This window comes from Monopterus albus, unplaced genomic scaffold (genome assembly GCF_001952655.1).
Source record: "Monopterus albus unplaced genomic scaffold, M_albus_1.0 scaffold107.1, whole genome shotgun sequence".
Classification (NCBI taxonomy): Eukaryota; Metazoa; Chordata; class Actinopteri; order Synbranchiformes; family Synbranchidae; genus Monopterus; species Monopterus albus.
In genome coordinates, this window is record NW_018127987.1 from 257,356 (window position 1) to 283,299 (window position 25,944).

At 40.4% G+C, this 25,944-nt stretch overlaps 3 protein-coding genes across 7 annotated transcripts in view; all 3 read left to right on the top strand.

The window, feature by feature from the left end:
• Nucleotides 1–3,329: 3,329 nt before the first annotated feature.
• On the top strand, nucleotides 3,330–12,627 carry LOC109966181 (zyxin-like). Its single transcript, XM_020610842.1, has 3 exons — nucleotides 3,330–3,400; nucleotides 11,797–12,026; nucleotides 12,509–12,627. Exons 2-3 carry the CDS (start codon nucleotides 11,810–11,812, stop codon nucleotides 12,625–12,627), a joined length of 336 nt encoding a protein of 111 aa, XP_020466498.1. The 5' UTR covers nucleotides 3,330–3,400; nucleotides 11,797–11,809.
• Nucleotides 12,628–13,164: 537 nt separating this feature from the next.
• LOC109966230 (zyxin-like) lies at nucleotides 13,165–20,203 on the top strand. The gene is made up of 7 exons (XM_020610926.1): nucleotides 13,165–13,257; nucleotides 14,999–15,547; nucleotides 15,699–15,840; nucleotides 16,798–16,967; nucleotides 17,218–17,396; nucleotides 17,873–17,993; nucleotides 18,122–20,203. Exons 1-7 carry the CDS (start codon nucleotides 13,174–13,176, stop codon nucleotides 18,233–18,235), a joined length of 1,359 nt encoding a protein of 452 aa, XP_020466582.1. The 5' UTR covers nucleotides 13,165–13,173; the 3' UTR covers nucleotides 18,236–20,203.
• A 456-nt stretch (nucleotides 20,204–20,659) lies between these two features.
• The window catches only part of kel (Kell metallo-endopeptidase (Kell blood group)), an 8,229-nt gene continuing 2,944 nt past the window's right edge, over nucleotides 20,660–25,944 (top strand). For 2 of the 5 annotated variants that reach the window (XM_020610888.1, XM_020610891.1), the window contains exons 1-10: nucleotides 20,669–20,951; nucleotides 22,958–23,240; nucleotides 23,339–23,638; nucleotides 23,754–23,875; nucleotides 24,509–24,667; nucleotides 24,778–24,849; nucleotides 24,962–25,150; nucleotides 25,236–25,396; nucleotides 25,508–25,625; nucleotides 25,716–25,814. In XM_020610888.1, coding sequence (XP_020466544.1) covers nucleotides 20,925–20,951; nucleotides 22,958–23,240; nucleotides 23,339–23,638; nucleotides 23,754–23,875; nucleotides 24,509–24,667; nucleotides 24,778–24,849; nucleotides 24,962–25,150; nucleotides 25,236–25,396; nucleotides 25,508–25,625; nucleotides 25,716–25,814 — 1,530 coding nt within the window. In that variant the 5' untranslated portion in view covers nucleotides 20,669–20,924. Of the gene's footprint in view, nucleotides 20,952–22,957; nucleotides 23,241–23,338; nucleotides 23,639–23,753; nucleotides 23,876–24,508; nucleotides 24,668–24,777; nucleotides 24,850–24,961; nucleotides 25,151–25,235; nucleotides 25,397–25,507; nucleotides 25,626–25,715; nucleotides 25,815–25,944 lie in introns of all 5 variants that reach the window. The other 3 variants (XR_002275737.1, XM_020610889.1, XM_020610890.1) reach the window with 3 other exon arrangements.

Genomic DNA, 25,944 nt, shown 5'->3' on the forward strand with positions numbered 1-25,944 from the left:
TATGAGTTCTCTGTTATTTAGTGTGTGTTTGTGGACTCCAGTTTTTACACAAAGCAAAATCTTGCATACAAGGAGTTCCCTACTCTCCTCTATTATTTACAATTCTCTTTCCTTCTCTCCAGCAATTACCCTACATCTTGCTCCCGCCCTCCTTGTCTGGACCACCACCGCTGCACTGTTTATCCTCAGTGATGTGTCTGTCCAGCTTGTTTTCCAAGTGTCTGTTCTCCTCAATAAGCTTATCAGTCTTTTTCAGAGTCAGTGTCGGTATCTATGGATTTCCACTTTAAACAACCTCCATATTTTATTATGTTTTTATCACATTTCGAACTTGTGGGGTTTTGTTTGTTTCCTCTCAGATATTCGTGGGGAATCTTCTTCCCTCAAGGCATTTTGGTCTGGCTGTGTGCAGCACAGCAATGTGTGTCAGTCTGCCACCTGCTGGGGGACCAGGCAACTGCAGCGTAACACTGACGGGTCAAAACCCTTTTAACATAAACAGAACATTAAAGCTTTAAAGAATGGCAGAGTTATTGCACAGCTTTTCTATTAAACTGCCATAGTTTTAGGCAAGTGTACCCATTAAACTAGCAAATATTATTGGTTTATAGTTATTCATGTATTCATGTGTACATAAAGTTGCAGCTGATAAAGGGGGGGGGGGGTATACTGTTGTTTAGCTTGTGAATTCCACCACAGAACAATAAAGTCTTGTCTTACCTTAACCTATCATAGCACATATATAACAATAATTTGTGATTCTTTGGCCATATTTTGTATTAATAATCTAAATCTGAGTCCAGCTCTGCTCTCTGTCCAATTCCGTGGTTTTCAGAAAGGAACAGGTATGAACCCCTTGAAACAATTGCATACAATCTTAGAAACAGAATATATCACCTGCATTATGATTTGGCAGCTTTATTTGAATTCAATTGAGATGTTACCTATGTCAGTGGAGGAATTGTTACTTAAAAACCATCTTTGTCTAACTTTGTATAATCCTTTCTTGTGTTTTGGGGACTAGGGTGACAATGGAACAGTGCGTGTTATTTGTTTACTTGGTGTATTTTATTCAAATTGAAGCCTGAAAATAAAATATTTGTATGCATTTGCATTAGAATTTGAAGCGCCAGATAGAACAGACATAATTTGCTTTATACAGTTTACCCTGCCATCCATTCTGTGTTTTGTGCCTTTAAAATGCACTTGGTTGGGTGTGAATAAGTAAAAATGTTAGCTTCCAACTTTTCCTTATTTGAAAAAATGACTGTGTCCAGGGAGAGAGAGAGAATATACCTTTGTATGAACCGGAAATGAGCTAAGATCAGGATATTAAGTCTGAGTGCAGAGGTATTACAAGCAGGTCCTGACTCACATGAGCTGTGCAAGGAGGGGAGGGGGCAGCAGAAAGAAAGTTGGAAAGGGAAATAAAAGTGCAGCATATGGAAGCCAGGCAGACATGGAGAGAGGGGGAAAAGAAAAGGTTTGGCTGCATTCCAGGCTTCCTGGCTCTGATACTGATGTCCTCCTGGTTTTTATTATTTATTTATTGCCATACCTCCAGACTGACTGGACCCTAGAGCTGCCTTTTCAGTGCCTGATCCAAACTTTCTAAGCTGCAGTCACAATGGCACAACCCAATGCATCTGGCTGAAAACGGGCAGAAGAGCATTGCATATACAGTATTTCACTTCAGCATCCTTACTCTCCGCACAGGTCAAACAGAAAGAAAGCTCATGGAGCAAATGGAAATTGTAATGACAAACGTGGACCTCTCCTTGCATTAGTACGTCACCGGCAGCCAGGATGGTATGCACATTTTTTTGTCTGCACAGCAGCAGAGTCGCTGTGGAAAACTCTGAGTGGAAATTCAACTCAATTTTGTGCTGGTGGAAATGGGGAGAGACTGGAAACATTCCTTATGGGACAATAGGCAAACAAAGACCCCAGTGACCACTCCCTGTAGTTCACAGACATGAATCAGGCAATAGCAGGTCCCACAACAGCTTCTGCAGAGGCTTGCATGTAACAGAACTCAACAAGCTAAATCAAGTGCAACTCAGCTGTTTCCCACCATGAGATGATCTGTGAGGAGGGTGGAAGCTCAATGAGGATATGCAATATATGCTCACGGTATTCACTTAAAACATATCTAATCTTAGCAAGTTTTATATTCAGCCTTCAACAAAGACAAAACAGAACAACTTTTGCCATGTTTAAACAATACAGACAGGACTGCACATAAGGTTTATTTTCATTAGTTAATCTGCCAAAACTGTATCATTCTACTGGCATTTTACTGTGTAAGGCTTTAATGTAAAATCAACTTTTTATTGTTACAATTTTTAAAATGTGACACTAAATGTCAAAAATGCTCAGAAATATCAAAGTTACATCAGATTCAATAATGGGTATGTTATGACAAATATTTGCAGGATACAAGCACCTTAAAATGTGGCAAGACTATGGGTGTCAGCTACATGAGTCGCCAAGGGTGTGTGATGTGCGAGAGGAAGTCATGTGCAGGAAGGGAGGTGTCATAAAATGACATGTTGAGGGTAATCACATCCTTATTGTCAGGATGAACAGTAAGACTTGATCACACATACTGTGTACAAAGAGGCAATCTAACTCCTTGAAAGTACTGTATATTGCCTTAGCAGAACAGAGAATAATGCCTTTACAATCTGATCCAGTTTTGCTTGTTGAGGCAAGTGAAAGAAAGGCATAAAGCCAGTCTACATATTTTTTTCTCAAAGTAAATAAAAGCATCAACAGCCAGCTTTTTCCACAAGCCAGTAAATGCTTTCCCCAGCTACTGTACATCCCTGTGTGTAAAACCCTTACTGCTTTTAGTATCTGTATCTAATCAAGCCTCTTGCCCCATTATCTCTCCCTCCTTCTGGTTCCCTCATTCCCAGAGTCTGACCTTACAAGGAGAGGCAACAGGGTTGATGTCACTGAATGAAGAATGCTGCAAGAATCCAGAGAGAAATGAGAGCAGGAGGAGGGGTCTGACTGGACAGTCTGTGAACAGCACACACAAAGACAGGGGGGAAAGGAGAGAGAGGTGCTGTTTACACAGTAATACGCAAGTTCTGAGCCAAAGTCAGACGAGAAAGAACTTGTTGGAAAGGATGGTGTCATTCCTTTTCCAGACTGAAAAGCACGGGGGGAGGGTCTAATAGCTGGAGAGGGGAAGAGAGAAAGAGAACTTAGCATTCCATTAAACTCTTACTCATCTTGGACCTGGTGAAAACGAAGGGCAGAAGTAAGAGGGGCATCTACGTTGCAGCGGCATTGACAGGGTAAGTAAATTTATCCACATGAATTGGGTTAATAGGAGGTGGTGGCATGTCTTACGGTATTGTGGACAGATTGATTCAGGTTACCAAATAAGGTAAGGTCTCTTCTCAGTTCAAGTATCATAGAAGCACAGGTTGTGGTTAACACCTCAGGGTTACGGTATCTTTGTGGGTCTGTCGTATAGCTAGCAGTGTTTTATATGGCATATAAAAGGGTACTGCAGACTCTGGTTTAGAGATGCCTTTCTTCCTTTGTCTCCTGGCTAAGTGTGCGTTTTGGTGAATCCGAATAAACCACCGTGAAGAAGCTAGGTCGCTACATCAGCTGATGGATACCGATTATAAGTAATGGACTATGCGGAAGCTCCAACAGGAAGTCCTGCCAAAAAGTTGACTAACCTAACAAGCTAGCTAATGCAGCGATAATATCTTGTGTTCTGAGAGGAACCGGATTTGAAAACTGACAGCACATTGAACAAGAGTCGTGTGAGGTAAGAAACATGAGTTTGTTAGTCACTTTCGCCACCCAGATCTACTGACCAAAGCTTAGGAGTACTATGTGCCGAGTCCAAGCCACCGGTGGCGTAGGGAGGTGACGATAAGACTGAGGCTACGAGTATAACGTGTGGGCTAACTTGGTACATGTGCGGGTGAGTGACAGTTTTCATTCAGCTGTCAGTGGATTTAATTTCTGAACTCGCGTGTTGAAGCTTACCTGATATAGCTAAATCGGAAATGGTACTTCAAACATGCTAATGTAATGCGTGTGTGTACCTTGAACGCATTCCGATTTCAATTAGAAACGTTAGCTTTTCTGGCCAGCTTTAGCTAGAAACCCTTGTTTTTATTGTACATTGCTATCAGCTGTGTTTGTGGCCACTCATCCGTTGCTATCAGCTGTCAAAGCAGTGGATAACAGTTGGCTAACCCTGTATGATCAATAGTATGCCAAGGTGGGTGGAGCACCTCGCTAACTAGCTAGTATATTGCTACGTAATGGTGCCAAGTAAATATAAATCTTTTATCAAGTCGCAGGTTTTACTGTTCTGTTGTGGACACGTTGAGACCTAAATGGTAAATGGTCTTATACTTGTATAGCGCCTGTCTATGCTTTTACAGCACACTCAAAGCGCTTTCACGTTATTCGGCCATTCACCCATTCACACTCACGCATTCACACACCGGTGACATCACCGGGAGCAACTGGGGGTTCAGTCCATGTTATCTACAGATAGCTCTATCACACGTCTTCACCTAGGTGCATGTGCACTGGTATCCTGCTTATGTATTGTACCTGTAAGTAAACATCTTATGCAGGTTCCAGAAACCTGGATGTGGTCTTAACACGGTTTTGATAAGCCTGGATATAAACCTAGCTAGGGTAATCCCACAGAAACCAAGAAACTGCCATGTTTAAAGCTGCAACAGTTGATCAGTATAAAAGGTACCATAAACTGTTTGGATGGTTGATTCAGGCTTTTAAATTTTTAATAATGAATACCAAAATTATCCAGCTCCAGTTTCTTAAATGCGTATATTTTATTGGCTACCATAGTCTTCTATAAAAGTCAGTTGAATATTTTTAAGTTTGGACTCTTGGTTGCACAAAACAAGACAATTTGTAGATGTCACCTTGGACTTTGGGAATAGGCATTTTTAAAAGAGAAGCTGAGAAAGCATTGGAGCAACAGACCCCAAACCAAAGTGACTCTAATGAAGTGGAGAACAGCGAATGAGCTGCCATATTTAATAGCGTCAGTAGTGGATATAAATTAAAACTAAAAAATACACAACCATTGATTTCACACAAATGTCAGCACCCAAATGTGTGTAAGTGTGCTCCTGTGTGTGAATAGATTCTGTTCATAATTAAGAACAAATCCCAGATAAGAAAGCATTGGTGAATGCCAGAATCTTTGTGAGAACTTCATAAGTGGGTTTTACCAACAGATTTGTTCTGGAGAACGGTTGGTGAATGTGGCCCATTGTTGGTTGCAGCCAAAATATAAATGCCTCATCTAGGTCTCTGAACATTCACTGTTCATAAAGTAGGCTGATGGTGAGAAATCAAGACACATCTGCACAGAGATGATGATCAGAAACCCACTGTAGTGACCATGTTGTATACCAGCATATGAATTCTTTTGTTCCTTGTAAATGCTCTTGTGTGATGAAAACCAGGATACTGAAGTCCAATTAAACTTACTAACTGAATGGCCTGTGTACACACCTAGTTGTGCCTTGTGTCATATAGGAGAGGATTCGAAGAGATTTGCCACAGCTCTAATAAGGAGTGTTGGGAAAATACGTGGGGGCCATTTTAGCATAGAAATGCTACCTCTAACCACCCTGCTGTGCCCTGCGTTTCTAATTTACCTTTTCATCAGCTAGATAAGAGGAACCTCAACCCAGTGCCAGAATAACTAGTCTTCTAGTCTGAGGTTATGGTGGTGCTTCTGTTTGAGAAGACTGGCATTATGGTTACTGATGCCTCAGTAAGTTGGTGAGACAAATGAAAATCTCTGACTGGAGATAATCTATGAATAGGAGTGTGCTAGCCTTTTTTGCCTGAGGGATCCTTCTTAATTGTAGCCTCTGTGTAAAGACACAAGCAATTTCAGAGCACCCTGTTGCCTCATATCACTATATGTCTAGCTGTTTTTTTTATCTTCTACTGTGTCCTCACTCTTCTTTGGCTTTGCTGTGTCAGTAAAAGCAGACAGGGTTGACGCAGAACCCATTGGCTGATGATGTTCTTACCAGTTTTAAAATATTGCCGGTTCAATCATTCACTTAACTGCAGTCTGCGAGGGAGCAGAACAGTGGTGCTCAGTGCACGTCCAGTGACCTGTAAGAATGGACTGAAATGTGGTGTTTGTCCCTGCACTGGTGACACACTTTCCTGGAAACCTGGTGCTATTAACATTAGAACAATAGACAACTTCATAAACAACACAACAGGTCACTGATACAATGGAAATATTGTCAGCAATCTGGGTTTTGACTGAGTTAACATATAAGGTACCTGGTTTATAAATATGGAAAATCCATTCTGTTTTTCTTTTTTACTGCTTTTATTAGTTTATTATTTGTATTTCCAAGAATAGGTACTAGCAGACAATATAACAGTCAGCTTATTACTGATTTGGGACCTTTTAAAAGGGGACTTTTGGTAGGAACTACCTCCTAAATGTTTTGCTGAATATTTGTGTCACACAGTGGTACTTTAGGGACACTATCACTGAATTAAGAATTTCTCTACCTGCATTTTCAATGTGTGGGTTTTTTGTTTGTTTGTTTTTGTGTTTTTTAAAGAGATGAGACAAATAAGACCAACCCAATTACGCACCATGCTAAAATACTCCAATATGACCTTTTAAAAAGCAGTAGTACAGTTTATAAACCAAATTTAGTTCCTCTACAATTGCAAAACAATAAACCACTGTTGAGTGAAGTGCACTGAGCTCCTCTTTAACAGCTGCATTGCACAATCTGGGTTTTCATGTGAAAAGATCAACACAGAGACATAATATAAAGATAATAGAAATTGGGCTACAAAGTAGTGTAGTTTTGCTTTTGTTTTTCAGTGTTTAATAGTACATGTTGACCTTAAAATGCCAAATCTCCAGGCTGTTGTTATCAAGCCTTGAAGAAGTCTTCTGGTTTTCTGGGACAGGACTTCTCCAGCTTTATTAATGAGTACCACAGCCCTGCTGGTTTTTATATCCTGCAAAGTAGTTAGGCTTATTACTGTACCTTCTACCTCATCACATGTATAAATCAGGTCCCAATAAGATGTAATGAGATCCAAATGGGCTCTGGTATCAGTGCTGAGAACCCATTTGCTAGCCTGTAAAAGCATGTGGAGTTTATATAGAGTACAGTATGTGAGTTATGCTGGTGCCCTGTGTAGAGACTGCACACTACGATCCTCCATCACAGTTGCAAAGTACAAATGATTAAATGCAGCCTCAAATGATGTCATTCAGTTCAAGCAGTGGATGAGAAGTTGAGGAAAGCACAAGAGTAAAAGAGATAAAAACAGCTGTGGCCTGCTACAGATCATAAGTCTGTAAATTAGGTTATAAAATTAAGCCAGAACAAAGCAAGCATTTGGGTCCTCATTAAGGGAGGAAAAACAACGCAGAGGAAAGGAGGTAAAGTGGGCTTATTGGAGTGTAACGAAAAAAACAAAAAAAAAAACCCCACAAAGGTGATGTCATTGAGTTGCAAGGCCAAATATGTTCCTCAGCTGAGGGTCTCTTGCATTTGGGAGGATCAGGTTTCATGAAAAATTTGCAGTGGGATGATTGGCCCTCAGTGCGAAGCTGATCTCACCCTGTTAAAATTCTCCGGCAACCTGACTACAAGTTATCACAGCTGTTGAATAATTGGGAGGACTGTTGCATGTTGTCACTTAGAAACAGGTCGCTAAAGTGCTGTATTAAAAAGACGCACTTTCTCTAGAAAGCCATTATAGATCCAAATGTTCTCTTTAGTGTCTTGTGTTAATATCCAGGATCATAAACCTCATCTCTAGCCAAGAGCTTTACGTTGATTGTAACCATTCAGTCTGTTTTTGGCATTAAAAGTCTACTTCATTCTATGATACTGAGTTTGAGTAGCTAGCTCTTTCCCCAAAGACTGAAAACCACCTGTCCTTTCTGTTTAGTTTTTTTTTTTTTTTCCCCCATTGCTGCAAATACGAGCTTGTGTGTGTGTGTGTGTGTGCACCCAGAGTTTTTTTGGTGCAGACTCCAAGAAGTATTGATTCATGCAGCGACGATATGAATTATTTAAGTGGGATGGTGAAATGGAGCTAAAATTCTGTAGGTCAGTGTTTTGTAACTCCATATAAAGGACCGTGAATCCCATGGCATTAGTTTGTTGTAATTTCTCTAGTGAGACAAATGGTTAAAAACTGTCTTGATCAGTCAGTTATGTTGTCTGAAGTATCATCTGGAGTTGGTCTATTCATTTTTGGGTGAGATTGGGGGGCTGTAACACTGTCAGTGCATACACATTTAGAGCTATCAGATAAAAATGCACTTACAAAAATTTATCTGAGAAATGACACAGCTCTATAGCTAGAACGCTTGCAAAACAAAAATAACTGGGCCTTGAAAATGAAAATTATATCCTCTGGTTTTAAAGATATCCCCCTGGCAACATATGAATTTTGTTCGAGAATGACCAAACTTAGTCAAATTACAGAAGGACAGATCTCTGAGCAATGCCAGAAATTGTAACCAGAACCCTTGGCGGGTCTAATGGCAAAAGTATTTGCTTTTGAAACAAGCTTCTTAAGTGAAACATAAATCTAATGTTGTCTCAGGAAGTACAAGCCACTCTTTTTTTGTTTTTGTTTAACTGATGTGCTTATTACGTTCATGTCTCAGTTCAAGACATCAAGATCTATGTTGCATACATCAGCCTAGATTATCTCTTCAAGTCAAAAGGTGTCATGTTTACTTGTCAGTCTGTTTTGTGCAGGTCAGCATAAAATGTAAATGATTGAATAGTACTACAACCGACCATCTATATATATATTTTTTAGGGTCATATTTGAATTTGCACATTTCAATTAAGAAGCAGAAAACTTTAAAACATTGTGATAAATGTGCTATGTAGCCGGGAGGATTCATGAATCAGAGGTTCCTAATGCTCATATGACCAACCCATGACTCGGTACAAAAGCTGACCATTTTGTATGCCTCCATCATTGCCTCATTCTGGACATATATGGTTAAAACGGCTGAACGTCAGTAAATCTTGTATTGCAGGAAGCTGACCCAAGCAAAGCAGAAGCGCTGCTGTCTCATAAACCGGTTATGTCATGAGCAGCAGAGACAATTTTCAGTGGCTTTTAAAGTTTTTTGTCTTGTCAGAACTTCCTTTGTTTGAATGAAGACTGAATACATTGCTTTTAGCCTGGACTCTACTCACTTTGTACCCGGCCTAGGAGCTTCAGCCCCTTATTCACTCAAACTGTGAAAAACCTAGGAGTGTTATTTGACAGCAGCCTCAAATTTGACAAGCAGATTAGTTCTGTGGTCAAAATAAGCTTCTTTCAACTGAGGCTCTTAGCAAAGGTGAAGCCTTTTTATCTCGAGTCGACCTAGAAAAAGCCATTCATGCTTTCATTAGCTCACAACTTGACTACTGCAGTGCCCGCTATACTGGAATTAACCAGTCTCTCCTCCGTAGGCTCCAACTAGTACTGAACTCGGTTTCTGGTTGTCCCGCGGTCAAGGTACAAAAAGTGGGGTGATCATTCTTTTGTCGTTTAAGCCCCCAAGCTCTGGAATACCCTGCCTCCTGAGCTTCGGTCTGTAACTGAGTTAATGGTTTTTAAGTCTAAATTAAAGGCACACCTATTCAGACTGGCTTTCAGCATTTAATTTATAGCAGTGACGCTATACAGGTGCCTACAGGCTTTCTGATTTTATATTCTATAATCTTATTCTGTTTGTACTTTGACTCATTTTTATTGTACAGGAGTTTTATAGTTTCTTACAGACTGTGATTTTGTGTAATTTTAACATTTCCTTTTTGTTTGTGTCTTAACATGTTCTGCTTTTATTTTTATATGTTTTGTTGTGAAGCACTTTGAGCACCTTTGGGTGTTGTAAAGCGCTATATAAACAAATAAATTATTATTATTAACTCGAAGCATTGCCTGTGTGTCCTGACGAAGAAGAACGGCAATGGAAAAACTTCATTTCTTGGTTGGTTTTAGCTTTGAGCGTTAGCTGTGGCATGTCTACATCATAATTTTCAGCACTATGTTAGACTTGATCTCTTCTGGGAAACATTGTTATTAGAAGCTCCAAAACAATTGACACATTTTAACCAACCAGCTACTCGGCATTGTATGCACAGAGGATATATGAATGACGTTTATAGAGGTATCACCACTGTGCAGGCTAACATTCATCAGGCTGTAGAGGATAAATGCCACACAAAAGCATTATAATTCTTAATTCATTTTTCACTGGAAGACCTTATCTCCAGTTTGTCTAATTCTTAGTACCTGCAGCTCATTCTGTTGCAGGTTATGACTTCATGACATTTATGTTAAAGGCTACTTGATTAATCCAACATTGGCATGTTAATCATTGCCAAAGTTGTTGTTCTTCTTTTTATTATAGGTATGCAAGTATTTCAGAGCGTCAGGGTAGAATTATTTGTGAAACAGCAACAGAATACGAGTTAAGACTCTGTCCGTGTCTGTGGGCTTAGGCCACACATGTGGCCAAAGGTCATGTATGGGGCGCTTAGTCTTCAGGGAGATGTGCTCAGACTTTGCAAGGAATCTCAGTAGAGACACTGAAGTAACATCAATATTTGTTTAGCCACCAACATGTGCAGTAAATATTTGAGCTCAGCTTTTTTCTGACATGCCTCACATGAAAATGTTATGACAGTTGCTATCTTCCCTACTTTTAACCAGTCTCCTCCTGACTAACCTCTGTTCTGCCGTGCTTTATGTCACTTTAAGCCGCCGTGTGTTAAATATTTGTAATTGTCTCAGGCATCTGGGAGTGCCGTGCTCTGTCAGCTCTATATACTGTATATGGCTTAAGGATATGTTTACACACTTCCCCCATTCCATCGTAGACCATTTAAAGGGATTTGGTAACACTGGATTTGGAGAATGCCTGGCAGTTGTTTACTGCTGCGTCACTAAATCCACAAATAGTTCAAGCTACATTTTAAGACACAATAAACCTCCAATGTAATTAGTTTTACTAACTTTAGGGGTCAAGACAGCTTTGGCTCAGTTGTAAAGTACACAGTATGTAATCTGCATAGAGTGCTGTTTTGGCAGTTAATTTAAAACTAGTCTGTTTTTTACTAATAGGAAACGTTTAACAATATGCACAGATTGAATCACACTGCGAGTTTAGGAAAATGCTGCCAATTTTGAAGCTGGAAACTTGACAAGAGTACAAGAAAAACGTTCTCAACATTTCTGACTTCTTTTTTTTTTTATTATTATTTTCTGAGTTGTTCCTGCTGCCATTTCACAACTATCCACAATATGTTTTCATTTAGCCCTTCTGATTCCATTTTACAGAATCAAAGGACAACATTTCCATCAACAATACTCTCAAATGTCAGGAAAATATATTCTGTATGTAGACTGATGTCTTAGTATACTTTTCTCACCCTTTCAAACTTTTACAAACTATCATATTTTGCCTATTATTGGTGTGAAGTTTGGAATTTTGACAGGCCAGATGTGTTGCACATGTGCCATCACTGCTAATTCTCCAGCAAAGACTGAACATGCATAAGCTGGAATGGAATGCAAGCCCTTTGCCTTTAGTCAGCTGATTATTGTTGGTTTCATTAAGTGGGTTGTGAGAGTGAGACTCTATTGTTTCAACTTCACTGCGGCTTGTTTTTGTTATAAAAGAGACTCTTGCATAAGAACGAATATTGTCCTTTACAGTGTTTACCTAATGTTTCTTATGCTCATCCACAGATAAATACACAGAATGGAGGACCCTAACAAGCCGTTCCTGGTCACATCCTCTCTGAACTTCAAAGTCACCACGCCATCCTTCTACAACCAGCCAAAGAAGTTTGCCCCTGTGGCACCACCACGGCCCAAAAGTCAGACACCTCCCTCGGCTCCTTCACCGACACCAGTAGGCACGGGTGTGATTGGTCGAGTGGGAGATTTGCCTCCGCCGCCCTCTTCACTCAGTGATGGTATATGCATTATCTATGCTATTCCCATAAAGGCTATGAAGAAGGTGACTGCTAGCAAGCATAAAAGAATGTAATCAATGCAGGATTTAAAATATTCCAATTGCTATCAAAACATCTCATCAGGAGGAAATTCAATAGATGTTTGTCACCTGTGCTATGGTAAGAAACTTTTAAACTCCACAGGGCACAAACAGAAATATATCGGGACACTCACATTCACCAGGCAGGACTGGGATTTTCTCAAAACATTTTTAAACTTACAAATCCGTCAGTGGAACAGTTAAAGGTCATCAAATTCCTCTCAAACTGGCACAAATCCTCCCCACTTTTTTTCTTTTTTTGTATTGTCTTGTTAGTCTTTTAAACTATAAACACATATTGTTAAAGCATTCTGTGTACCTGATAAATGATAAGTACAACTGAGTTAAATAAAATCATTGTGTCACAGCTTTTAACCAATCAACCCTCCTCATTTTTGTCAGCCTTCCCCCCCCCTCCCCCTCCACTGGATGATGATTTGCCAGCCCCTCCCCCTGAATGCCATCCCACAACCTCTGACGTCCCCCCTCCCACCTTCCCCGCTCCACCTCCAGAGTCTTAATATGGTATTTAAGTTGCTTTGCCTGACTGCATCTTTCTTCTTTTTGCTGCATGCAGCTGTATATATAGATAGTTAGGACACTGGAGCAAATTGTCTGGGACTAGGATTAGTCCATGGAGTGTTGCCAGGAAATAGTCTTTTGAGATTTTCCCACAAATAGTATTACCATTAGTCTGGGGTAATCAGCCAGTTTCAAGCCTCTAACAAGATTATTATACATTTGAAACAGTTTTTAGACATGCAGTGAGAGGTTTATCATAGAATGGCAGTAAATTAATTGGAGTTGGCTTGTTAGGCTACCAATGCATCAATGTGTAGAATTAGAGTTTGTCTGCCAGTGTTAAATTGCAAAATGAAAAGGTAGTTTGAAAATGTTAAACACAGGAGTGTACCTCATGTTTAAATTAGTAGAGAACTTGTGCTAAATAATTCCAAGGAAACATCCTAATAAACCAACAATTAAATAAGTGAGCATTGCTTCATTTGCATAAATAAACCTTTTGGGATTATGTCCTCCCTGTCTTCCTCTGCCAGAGACCAACGGAGATGCAGATGAGCTTCAACCAGCAGCTTGACTCTCTAACTGATTTGTTGTCTGAGATGGAAACCAGGGGACCTTTCAACCCCAAGGTACAAAGCATAGAGATGGGAATACGCTTTAACAAATGTAATATATTACAGTATGCTTAGGAAGAACTATGTTCTTTAGAGAGTGGAAGAGAAAATGAGACAAATGACGGCATATTTTTGACTTGCAAGGAAAAAGAACAAGTCAGAGGGTCAAAAAGGGAAATAGCAAGGTGTGTCAGTGGAAGGTCTGTAGAGATGCCAAGTTGTTTTTTGAGTCTTTTCCTCGTGTTCAGGTTTAAAGCTCAATGATAAGTGAACTACACACAAGAGAAAACTAAAAAATGAGGTAGCTGGTGATTCACACTGAGCAAGGAGACACTTGTAGATAGAGGGAAAGTGATGCACACAGAACTGAGTGGACAGTATGAGAGTGTGATGAAACCAGAGTGTGCTGCCAGAGACTCAGTGAGAGGCCCATAAATGGAGAGTGTTTTCATCCAGCTGGGAGGTACGGAGGCAGAGTAATGTTGGCTGGAAACTGCAAAATAAATGTCAGAAGGACAGAGCACTTCTGATAAGCTCAAACTGTGGAGCACTTCCAAAGTTTACTTCAATCGAAGCACTTCATTCAATATACAGTACAGCATTGCAGTGACTTATCAGAATCACAATCAGCTTTATTGGCCAGGTGTGTCGGGCAAACAAGGAATTTGACTCTGGTACAGCGGCTCTCAATGTGTACATACACATCAGCAAGCAAAGGAATGTGCATTAGGAAACGAGATTTAAAAAATAAGAGTCAAGTACTTATAGAGACCTAGAGACGTCTGTGTGTGTCTGGATTCAGCGGAACTATATGTACAATGTATATTTACAGGTACAGTGGAACCTTGGATTGCGAGTAACCCGGTTTGTGAGTGTTTTGCAAGATGAGCAAAAAATTCTGATTTGATATACGAGCGAGGTCTCGCAATATGAGTAGTACGTACGTTTTGTCTGCCGTACGTCACAACTGAGCCGACGGTTCTCGCGCTTCACTCGTATAGTCGATATCTGTAGTGCAACAATGGCCCCTCACGCCAGCCACGATTCTTTTCAAAGGTAAAGTGCAGGTTAAATTTTTTTACTTTATACTGGATTTTGTATTCATTTTTATATGGATAAGTTGGTGTGGAACAAATCATCTGAGTTTCCGTTATTTCTTATGGGGAAATTTGCTTTGATATACGAGTGCTTTGGATTACGAGTACGTTGCTGGAACGAATTATACTCGCAATCCAAGGTTCCACTATATTGCACTGAGGGTTATTGACCAGACATACTCTCATGGGTTAGGTGTTAATCAGAGTGACGGCCCGGAGGAAGAAACTGTTCTTGTGCCTGCTTGTCTTGGCTTTGTCCAAAAGGGAGGAGTTCAAACAGATTATGTCCAAGGTGTGAGGGGTCTGCAGTGATCCTCTCCGCCCTCCTTTTGACCCATGAGGAGGGGAGAAAGTCTGAGAAAGATGGTTTGGTGTGAGTTGTCTGATGTTTAACAGTTCTTCTCTGGTGAAAGTAATCTGGGATGGGTTGTAAGAGACTGAGGAAACAAGGAAAAGCAACAAACACAGGAGAGCACGAGTACATAAGGCAGCCATAGTCGTTGGCACCTTCTTAACAATTATTGTAAATAGTAGCCTGATGTTACTGAATAAACTCAGTGCTTGTCCAGAACAGCCTCACATTGAATTTGTGTGCTTTATTATGAGGTGAATGAATCTGTGAAATGGAATTTTTATAGTTACTCTTGTATTACCCACAGTTACCAAGCCAGTATTCTTCTGCATCAGCACCCAAGCCTTCAGCTCCTCCACCAACTGCTCCCAAACCAGCCCTCTCTTTTCTCCCACCTGCTGAGATGGGAGACCGCCCTCCTCCTGCACCCTGGGCCGAAGAACTCAAAGCCAGAACAAACCGACAAGCAAATCACAGCCCTGCAGCAAACGCTGCTGCCCAGCCATTTGCTAAGGCCCCAGCTGTGGCGCCCAAGTCTGGTTTTGGAGGGAAAACTGCAACCTCATCAGCTTCTCTGGCACAAAAACTGAGCCAGAATTTGAATCAGACATCCACCCCAATCAGTGGAGCACCAAAAACTTCTGCCCCCAGCTCTTCCCCTCTCCCTCCCGCAGCTCCTCCTCCACCAAACAACACGGCCAGTGCCCTGGCCTCTAATCACATTAAGAGTTCTCCTTTTCCTGGTCAGGTGAATGCGAACCAAAACCCTCCTGCTGCTGTGCCTCCTGCTCAGCCTAAGTCGATGGAACCTCCAGCCTCCTTTAGACCACCAACAAAAGCACCTCCTGCATCATCTGTATGTTCTAACTTTTTTTGTCACTCATCACATTGACTGTATAGTAGAAAAGCACAAGAAGTATACACAGTATAATCAGTATAATTTACAGTCAAAAGATGAGAATTATGCTTTGTACTAATGGCTATTTTGTGTGTGTGCATGTAATCAGCCCTCGTTCCCTGGGCCAGTTGCTGTCCCAGGTGGAGGCGTTCCTCTGAGCATGAGAGAAGTGGAGGAGCTGGAGAGAATGACCAAAGACTTCATTAAAGACATGGACACGCACGCACCTGTCATCACCTCCCCTCCTACAGGTACACACATGCACATTCAATGACATGGGGAGGCGACAGTGGTGCAGTGAGTAGAGCAGGCGTCTCCCAACCGGAAGGTTGAAGGTTCCTTGCCCAGTGTCTTGCCCACACTGTCTTTGGGCAAGACACTGAACCCCCCTGGGTCTGTATTGGAAACAAATTCCTTGTGTGTAACATACTTGGCCAATAAAGGTGATTATCCTCATTATAACACACATCAATTCCACTTTGTCACTAAAACAGTCCTACTGTTCAACTGTCATACTGTTATCTAAATGTTTATGAGAGAGTCATATAAAACACACCCATCTCACATCACGATTCTGTGGAGTAATGAAGACGAATGGTGCATATCATTTTAGCTAATTACAGTCATTAAGTAGCTGCTAGTCTGCACCTCCTGTGCAAGTTTTACCAAACACTATCAAGAGATGCAAATGTGATGCGGTGTTAACAAGTATTGACTTGTAGTATTCTTGGTGAAAAATAATGTAAGATAAATTTAAAAAATGATGATTGGCAGGTAATTTAATAGTAATTTAAATGTTCAACACAAAAAAAGAAATTTTCTTGTCACTTTGCTGACTGCAAAATGCAAGCCATTATGGTTGATTTAACCATTGTATTAACAGTATTTGTACATATATATATGTTCTACTATTTAAGTGTAGTAGGCGTTTACTGCTTCCTGCTGTGGTGATTTCTGTTTTTCTTGCAGTATTTTCTAACAAATATGTGACTTACTTTAAACTACATCTGTTGTATGAAACTTATGTGTGGAGGAAATGACAGTGTTTAATACTGTAATTCTCATTAACTGGGAAATGACAGTGTGATTAACACAAGTAGAGTTGAACAGGAAGATGGATGTACTTGTAACTAATCCTCTTTTCAATCCTCTTTCTTTCTGCCGTTCTCTCCTCAACTCCTCCCCCGACTTGCGCTTCCCCATTTCAGAGGTTTGTGGGAAGTGTGGAGAGGCTCTGTCCCGTAGTCAGCCAGCCGTGAGAGCCATGGATAAACTCTTCCACTCCAACTGCTTTTGTTGCATGAGCTGCCATCGCCCCCTGCAGGGCATGCAGTTCTACGACAGGGATGGCTCACCTCAGTGTGAGAGCTGCTATATTGTGAGGAGACACGCAAACAAAAGCAACACACATATTAACAGCAGTATGTAGCATACAAATTCAGTATGTGAATAGATGAAAATAGTAAGTTTTACTGATGTGATTACTGCACAGTGAAAAGCACATTATCACCACAATTCTCTGTTTAGCATTTATTAAATCTGGAAGTACACAGAACAGCACCATTAAACTGAAATATTCAGTGCATATGGTTTTTACCTTGTATAATGCTCCTTGTCTTCTATCTTAGAGTTCCTTGGCAGTGTGTTCCCGATGTGGGGACAGGATCACAGACCGTGTGTTGAAGGCAGTGGGCCAGTGTTTCCATGCCCACTGTTTCCGCTGCAGCACATGCTCCTGCACACTTGAGGGGGCGCCCTTCATCACTGATGACAACAACAACCCTTACTGTGTCCAGGATTACCACAGGTAGAGCAGCTCCTGGCTGTTATTCAGCTAATGGCATATTACATCTCTGTTCATTTCTTATGAGAAGTGATTATTTTGTGACTGTGCACTGTATGATACCTAAACTACAGTGTTGTTACCAGTAATTCTCCTGACTTTCCCTGGCATACTGTCTGCATAAAGAAGCATTAACTGTCCAAGCATGTGTTTTGAGGACAAATCTCTTTATGCAGTGTTTGGATTTGTCCATTTGTATGACCCAATCTGTCCCCCTGTTGGGATGCAAAATGTATTTCTTTATCTCCTGCTGATAAGAAGATTGCACAGCTTGTTAACTGTGGATAAAGTCATTTGATTCAACAAAGCTGATTAGGATTCAGAATTTCTAGGCCCAGAATCAACACGTTGGATATGGTTTCATTAAAATACCTTGCTTTAGGTGAAACTTGACAATGAGCGTAAATGTGTGAGAAGCTGAGTGGTTTCCCCCCCCCCAGGCGTTTCTCCCCTCTGTGTGTGAGCTGTAATGAGCCCATCGTTCCAGCACCAGGCAGCGAAGAGACAGTCAGAGTGGTGGCTCTCGACAAGAACTTCCACCTCAAGTGTTACCGCTGTGAGGTAAGACATTTAAACACGAAATTTTATATCCAAAATATATCACACTGTGAATTTACCACACTTAAAAAATAAAAATAAAAAGTTGCAAAAGATAATGCGCATATATATATTATTTATTCATCTTGTAGGATTGCGCTCGCCCTCTTTCCATAGAAGCGGATGAAAATGGCTGCTATCCATTGGACGGTAGGATCCTGTGTATGAAGTGCCACACCAAGCGAGCCAAGCAAGCTGCACAGTAATTGGTTAATGCAGCATCACTCAGTTTATCTATGAACCAAATCCAAAAGCACAGGAGTCATTTAGCTGCTGTTTATAGCAGGGCTATATTCAGTATATGGGTGTGCAGATGCGAGTGCGAATGTGCCGGATGAAAATGTTTGCATGCAGATACAGTGTAGTATATCTCTGCTCACCTCAATGCAGAAGTAATGTACTGCATTGACATAGTGTCCCCTGATCTTTTTTTCCCCAAGCGCTCACATCTCCCATGTAGGTCTTCTTTGTGTGCAGGAACATGTTTTTTGTGCCAATTTTATGTTTACGCAAAAATGCCAGCATAACTTGCACAAGAACAGTTTGATCAAAAAAAGTAGTCTGAACATAATGTTTTGTTTGTTTGTTTGTTTGTTTTAAATCTTGCCTCAGTATTTTTACCGTGCACCATGTACTGAAATATTTCCATCTGAAGACTTTCGCTGGCTGGCCTCTTTTTCTATTAGTACTGTAACCATATCAATGTTACTGAGATAGACAGATATCTACCACAGGAAAATGAGTATCCAGATCCTCCCGCTGGACCATTCCACAGATTTCACCACTCTGATTGGCCGTTGAGAGAACATGTCTTTATCACTTTGACAGTTCTTGTGCCAGGAAGCATTAGTTAATGATGCTCTCCTGCCTAGAAAGTGCTTTATGTCAGCCACTCTACTCTAGTAGCATTTCAGTCATCCAGGGCTAAATGTTTGCTGCAAAATAAAGATAAGTGAATGTTGCTTGTATTTTGTGCTGTGAATCTGATCATTTACAGGCATGAATTTAATTGTCTTGGAACAAAAATCTGCCACTTATCAAAAGTAGCTCAGTGTTTATTAAACTGTTAAGTATTTTTAGATGCATGCTTTTTGAATGCACAAATTATGAACAAATGCAAGCACAGGTTTGCCAAGGATAGATTCCATTCCAGCGATAATTGAAAACAGTGTAGGTAAAAATGTCAGCTGCATTCCTGGAAACGGGACCTGTTGTGTGATCATTGCACAGTTTCATAGTAGAAATATCCTTTTAGTTTCACTTTGACATAATACATTTTAAGTAGCACCTAGAAACACAATAGTATAGCTTTGGATATGCATTTCCTTGGAATCACTTGCTTTAAATATATTAATTTATGGACCTTTTGAGCATTGATGTTACATGTATACCAGTGCTAAATTAACCTCTCCTTGCAGCAGGATAATAGATTAGTAGAGACAGTAGCTCTTAAGTCTCGTAGTAGATGATAAAACATGGTGACCAAATATTTCAAAGCTTTTGGCAAGATTGAGGTTAGTGAAAGGGTTGTATGCGATTCAATATTTTGACATTCATGTATTTTTGATGTATCTTTACCATAAACACCACTATTCTTTCTATTATTCATCTGTTCTTCAGTCTTTTCATGACAGTTATGTGCTATTTTATTCTTATGTTACTGTAATGTATTTAACTGATAAATTGTTACATTTAACCTGGCAATGTGCCTTTTTTTGCTTTTGTTTCATTGTTCTTTTGGATGTGAGCCTGATTTGCAGCCACAGAAATTCAGTCCTCAATAAGAAAAAAGTAGTTTCTTGTGCTTGGTGCAGCGTTACACCAGAATCACTAACATGGCAATGGTGATTCAGTATTGCATGCTAGCTGTGTAGGTGGTGGTGGGATTTTCTTGTAGTATTATGTATGTCTTTTGTTTGCACCAACAACTCCACCATTGTGGTCCTGCCTTTGTCACCACCATGTGATTATATGTATGATGATGCCTTCACAGTTTATCTAGTGTTTTGTTGTGTTATGTCTGTTGTATTATATGCGGAGGCCTTGTCTTTTCATATGTTTTTTATAAATTCCTGTTTGAGATATGTGAATGTCTTTATGTTTAAAATCCTTATTTAGCCCAAACCCTCCTTGTGTGGCTGTATCAAAAGATAAATAAAGTGCTAACAATCAAGTTTTTCTTTGCTTCCTTGCCTGCAAGTGGTACAGTTTTAAAGCCACAAACTCTCAGAATACATCAGATATAATAGCTAGTATATTCTGCACAAGAATGTTTGTTTCTCCTTCTGGTCGGCCCCCGAGTGACATCCATCAAACGTGTTTCCTCCCAGGCTCTCGATGTGCTAAACTGTTATATGGCCTCCAGAACGCCAAAACTGCTCTATCAGTTGTTACCAGCCATGTATGGCACTGATAATGACGACAGCAGATGAGTGTGTGTGTGTGTGCATGTAAGTGTGCAGACTTTCTCAGAAGACGGGCTTGCCCTCATTCATTGCAGTGTAACCTTTACTTTCCTGGAAGATGTGCTTGTCCTCTTTCAGTGCAATGTGCTGACCTTACAGTCCCAGCCTTCTGTTCTTGAGCTTTTGACCCTGTGTACAAGTGGAAAACTAAAAAAATCAAGTTGCAGTCCTTATATTGAGCTTCTTCAAAACATCCCCCGGAACATCCCATAGTGGAGCCTTAGTAGGCGTGGTTATTTGGGTTCTGGAGAGGAGAGCGAGACAGCCTGCAGAGCTATTTTATCAGCTTCAGATGAGGGACAAAGTGAGTGATGAAAAGAGATAGAGAGCTGAGATGACAGAGGAGGAGTTTCACATCTGAAACATCACACATGAAAGACAGAGGATGCACCACGCTGGAGATACATAGAGCAACAAACATTTACTAAGAATGAGTGAAACTCCAATAGAGCTTGAGGTAAGATTTCAAAAACAAAAAGTTTGCCATGTTGTTATGAAACTGTCTTATGATGTGGTAATGAGGCTGATGTGAGTTCTAGTTGCTGGAAACTGGAGCTGAGCCATCCATGTCCCTGAGATTGAAGTTGAGTGAGGTTTGCCGTGTGCTCAGACGGTGTTGCCAAAAATGTTGTATACCAATAGGAAAACTGATATTTTGATCAGCAATTTCCAGTAATTGGTAAATATTAGCGAGGGACAGCAAACGCACAGTACATACAAGCTGCTGGTCAGCACCAATGATGTTAACATACGGTATGATTCAACTGAACTGTAAAGTAACCTTTGAGTACTAAAGTATATGTTAGTGGAGATATCTAAGTATATAGTTGTGCGGTTTGAGCTAATGTCACAGTTACTTTGATTAAAACTGACCGCTCTTGAAAAGGTTAACTGGTAAATTTAGATTTGAAATGGACTCTTTGGCAGTGTCATCAGTATTTTGTGTGTGTCAGCAGTATTTGCTGCTGAAAATAGAACAGAGTTGCACAAAGTATTATACAGAGCAGTGAAAAAGGCCTCAGCTGTGACCAGATGTTAAGAATTGGGATATTTTGGTGAGAGGGGGGTTCTGGGATGTTCATCGTTAAGTCTTCTGATTTCTTCTTGTTTGTCAGTTGGTGCCAGAGCGCAGCAAGTGTCTCCGGTTGTTTTTTATGGAAACAAAGGTCTTAGATCTAGGTTTTGCCCTGGGGGTAGGGTGGCTAACTTTTTAGTCTTAAAATAAGCCAATCTTTATTTTTGTGAAACAGTCTAACTTGCATTAGACTAGTCGTAACACTATAGCCCAGTCTAAACTGGCTTTGTGAAAGCAGCCCCTAGAGTTGTTCTGGGCTTAGCACTTTTTAGGCAGCTCATCAGTTGTTATTATATGCCTGCATGATGGTTCTGTGGGTTTTTGATGACATAGACTGATATACATTGACCGGCCATTTTAGTAGGCACATCTGTTTATGAAGCTCAGAATGTTTCAGTTCTTGATGAATTTGCCATAAATACATGAATGTATATGTTTATTACTGAAGTAATAGTTAAAGGTGGTGTTGTACTGGGCTTTATTTTTGTCCTCTCCAGCTACATACATGAGAGGGTCAGAATATTAGGAACGCCTCTGAATATAGTGTAATCCATCCAGTACAACACCACCAGTAACTATGACCTCAGTAATAAACATAGAATAGAATTTATACATTTATGACAATTTCACCAAAAACCAAAACATTCAGAGCTTTTAAGAAGCATACAATTGAGCCTATTAAAGTGGACAGTCAGTGTATATTAATATCTATATATAACATATTCACTATATGTGAGTAAATAGCTTCATAAGCAGCTACTTACCGGAGGATCTGGATGCACCCAAGGGGTTACAAGATAAAGCTAAGGTGTCACCAGATGATTATTAAGAGGAAAAAACTCAGCAAAACCAACTTTTGCTTAGTTTTTCTTGAAATATTAGAGATGTTTATTCAAATTAAACACCCTTGAGAAGGGGCCATCACTGTTCGGTTACACTTATCACAGCCCATATATGTAATGCAACCTGTGATTAGGTTCACTGGTGAACAGTAGTTAACTCTAAAGTAGGGCTTTGGCTAACAATTATTTTTTTACAGATAGCCATATAAACAATTTACTATCATAGAAGACTACAGAAACCAAAAAAGTTCAAATTTGAGAAGTTGAAACCAGAGAATTTTGAACATTTAGCCTGTTATAAAAATAGTTGCAGATTTTCAACAATCACTTGACTAATTGTTGCAGATCTACTATAAAGGCTAAAAACAATGGGCTGCATTGTTCTTTGTAACAGCTGCACTGGTTTGTCTAATCATATATACATCTTTATTTGACAGGTAGACAACATTAGTGGTGTGAGCTACATTTTAAAAAATCCAAAATTGTCATTGCATTTCAGTTGAACCAGTTATATTCTGTTTTTTTTTTTCAACTGCTCACTTCCAGCTTCAGCTATCAATCCAGCCAACATCACAGCCAGAACCTGAGAGGGGGCTTCAGCCTCCACCTCTGTTCCAGCTGCCACATCCCACCCAACATCCCTCTGAGAACCAGCAGGAAAACCAGCTCCAGTCTGACATACAGCTGTCGGAGTCTAACCCCGAGCACCAAGCAAACCCAGTGTGGATTCACCATCGAAGGCTGTTTCTCATCTTCCTGGGACTCTCCTTATATGCTGCCACTCTGGTTTTCTTTTATTATATGTCTCAGAATAACCAAACAGGCATAGGTAGGACCAGAAAGATGCAACAACTTGGCACAGTATATTCAGAATTTGTCATTTTGTCTCTCCACTCTCCCTAACTTTTCTCTCCCTCTTTCCTGTAGTGACTCCATGTGTGTCCCCAGCCTGTGAGTGGGCCTCTGCTCGTCTCTCCTTGTCTGAGGATCCTTTCACACAGCCCTGTGACTACTTCCTGTTCACATGTAGATCTGAGAGGTTCTCACCAGACAGCTGGGGAAGACAGAGCGGGCAGGGTGTCCCAGGACATCCACAGAGCCAGAAGGAAAAGTCTGTGTGGGCAGAGAGGACAGTACAAAATAAAACGAAAGAAGACAAAGGGCTGAGTAAAGAGAAAACACAGGACAGAAAAGCTGTCCTACTGTATTACCTCAGAGAGATTTTGGGTAGGGGATCTACAACCAAACATGTCATCTAATGTAAAGCACTCTGCATTGTAGTGTTTTAGCATGTTACATAACTGTGTTATCTGAATTGTGTTTTTCTGTATCTTGTTGTCAGAATCAAACAATAGATCGGGTAGTTCAGCAGTGCAGAAGGCCAGAAGATTTTACTATTCCTGTTTGGACACGCAATCTATAGACACTGCTGGGGCAGAGCCCTTCCTCACACTCATCCAGAAGGTATGATAACCATATACCCTTTATAAATGAGTACATTTTAGGCTAATAATTCCTAAAACAAGTTGTCAATGTTCCTTATTACCTCTCTCTTTATAGGTTAAGGGGAAATCATTTATCTATCATACGCAGTGTCTTAGGCAACACTCTTTTTGTCAGTTACATTGGTTGGCTAAAGGAGGGTGCTACAGTCACAAGTAATAATTTATCATAACATCTCCAAGGTCAGTGGTGGAGGTGAACCACCAGGAGTGGCTCCGAATGTCTGATTAGTCATTTAATTGACAGAGATAGACAAAAAATGTAACTGTTTTGATAATCAGTGAGTCATTTTGCAAGCAAAAAATACTAAATACTTGATGCTTTGTGAGATGTGAGAATTTCTGAGAATGCATTTTAATTATCTTACATGACAGTTTACTTAAAATTTGTGCTTGACTAGACCAAGCAATCTCAACAATTTCATGATATTACCTCTGGTGAATTTAATTGGCATAGGCTTTGTTACTAATTGTTTCAGGTGGCAGATACATTGTGAGTTGTTTTTGGTTATTTTCATATCTGTGGCCCCTTTCTCTTGATTCTGATAACCTCCACTTTGTTTTTTTCTCTTTCTCTCTGTCTGTGTGTGTGCAGCTGGGAGGCTGGGCTGTATCAGGCCAGTGGAATCATACTGATTTTAACTCCACCCTTAGCCTGTTAATGAGGGACTATGCCACCTTTCCTTTTTTCAACGTCTATGTGGGCAAAGACCCAAATGAAATTGCCCGAGGGATGGCCAGAAGATACATACAGGCCAGTATGCATTTGGATAATTTATGAGTCTAACCTGCTGGTGGGAGCAATGCCATAGCAAAGCTGGCTTGGGGTTATTACTTAAACTCAGATTTCTGATTTGTCAACAGATTGATCAGCCAGATCTGTTGATCCCAATTGAATGGAACAGCAAAACACAGAAGTCTCAAGCTAAAGCTGAGGTTGGTGACTTAGCCAGATCCCAGCTAATTCAAGAAATAGCTTTTAATGACTTGATATTCTCCACCCTACTAAAGGATTCCTTTATCATTCTCATGTCTCATTTTCCTCCAGACACTACGTACTTTCTTGGCATCATGTCAAAGGTACCTGGAACTGCTGGAGGTTCCGACCAGCAGTAACATAATCCACAGGAGCCTTTTTTTATCTCTGTCTTCTCAGCTCGCTGTAGCTGCTGCACCTTTGCATTATCGCCTGACGCAAGGACAACTACATCAGCGCATGTCCATAAAAGAGCTACAGGTACAGGAGAATGCCGTGCATTGCTGTATATGCATATTGAATTCCCTGCAATAATAAACATTTCTTTATATAAATGCTCCCACAGAGCCAGGCCCCTGCTATTGATTGGTTGGGCTGTCTGCAGGCTGTTTTCCATCCACTGCCCCTAACCGAAGACGATCATGTCCTCCTGCATAACTTACACTACATTGTGCAAATGTCCCCCATCATTGAAAGATGGCTGAACAAGCATGAGCTGAGCACCAGGTACTGTAAGTGATGCAAAACAACCTATAATCAGATATACTTAACCCCCTTCCTTTTTATACTATATCTTTTTTTTTTTTACCCTTTTCTGCCTCATTTGATTGCACTCAGTGGTCCTCTTCACACTTATATGGTCCTGAATCTGCTGCACACCCTGATGCCTGCCCTGGACTCCAGATTTTCTAAAACAGCAAAAAATTTATCTGTGGCTCTAGGAAACACGGAAGAGGTGTGTCAACATTTTGGAAAAAAAGAAGTAGAAAAAATAAGCTTATGAATTGATTTGTTTGAGTCATGTGTTCCTTGTTTGGTTCTTCAGCAGGTAGTTCCTCGCTGGAAACACTGTATTTTGGAGACTGAGCGAGGATTTGACTCAGTCTTTACACACCTTCTCAATGAAAGAACAGCACACAAAGAGGTGAAGCAAGATTGTGTGGATTCAGGATCTGTGTGATGTTTCATCCAAGATTTAATTTACAAGACTGATATAAAGAATATTGCATGCCCACACACACACACACACACACACACATATATACGTATATATA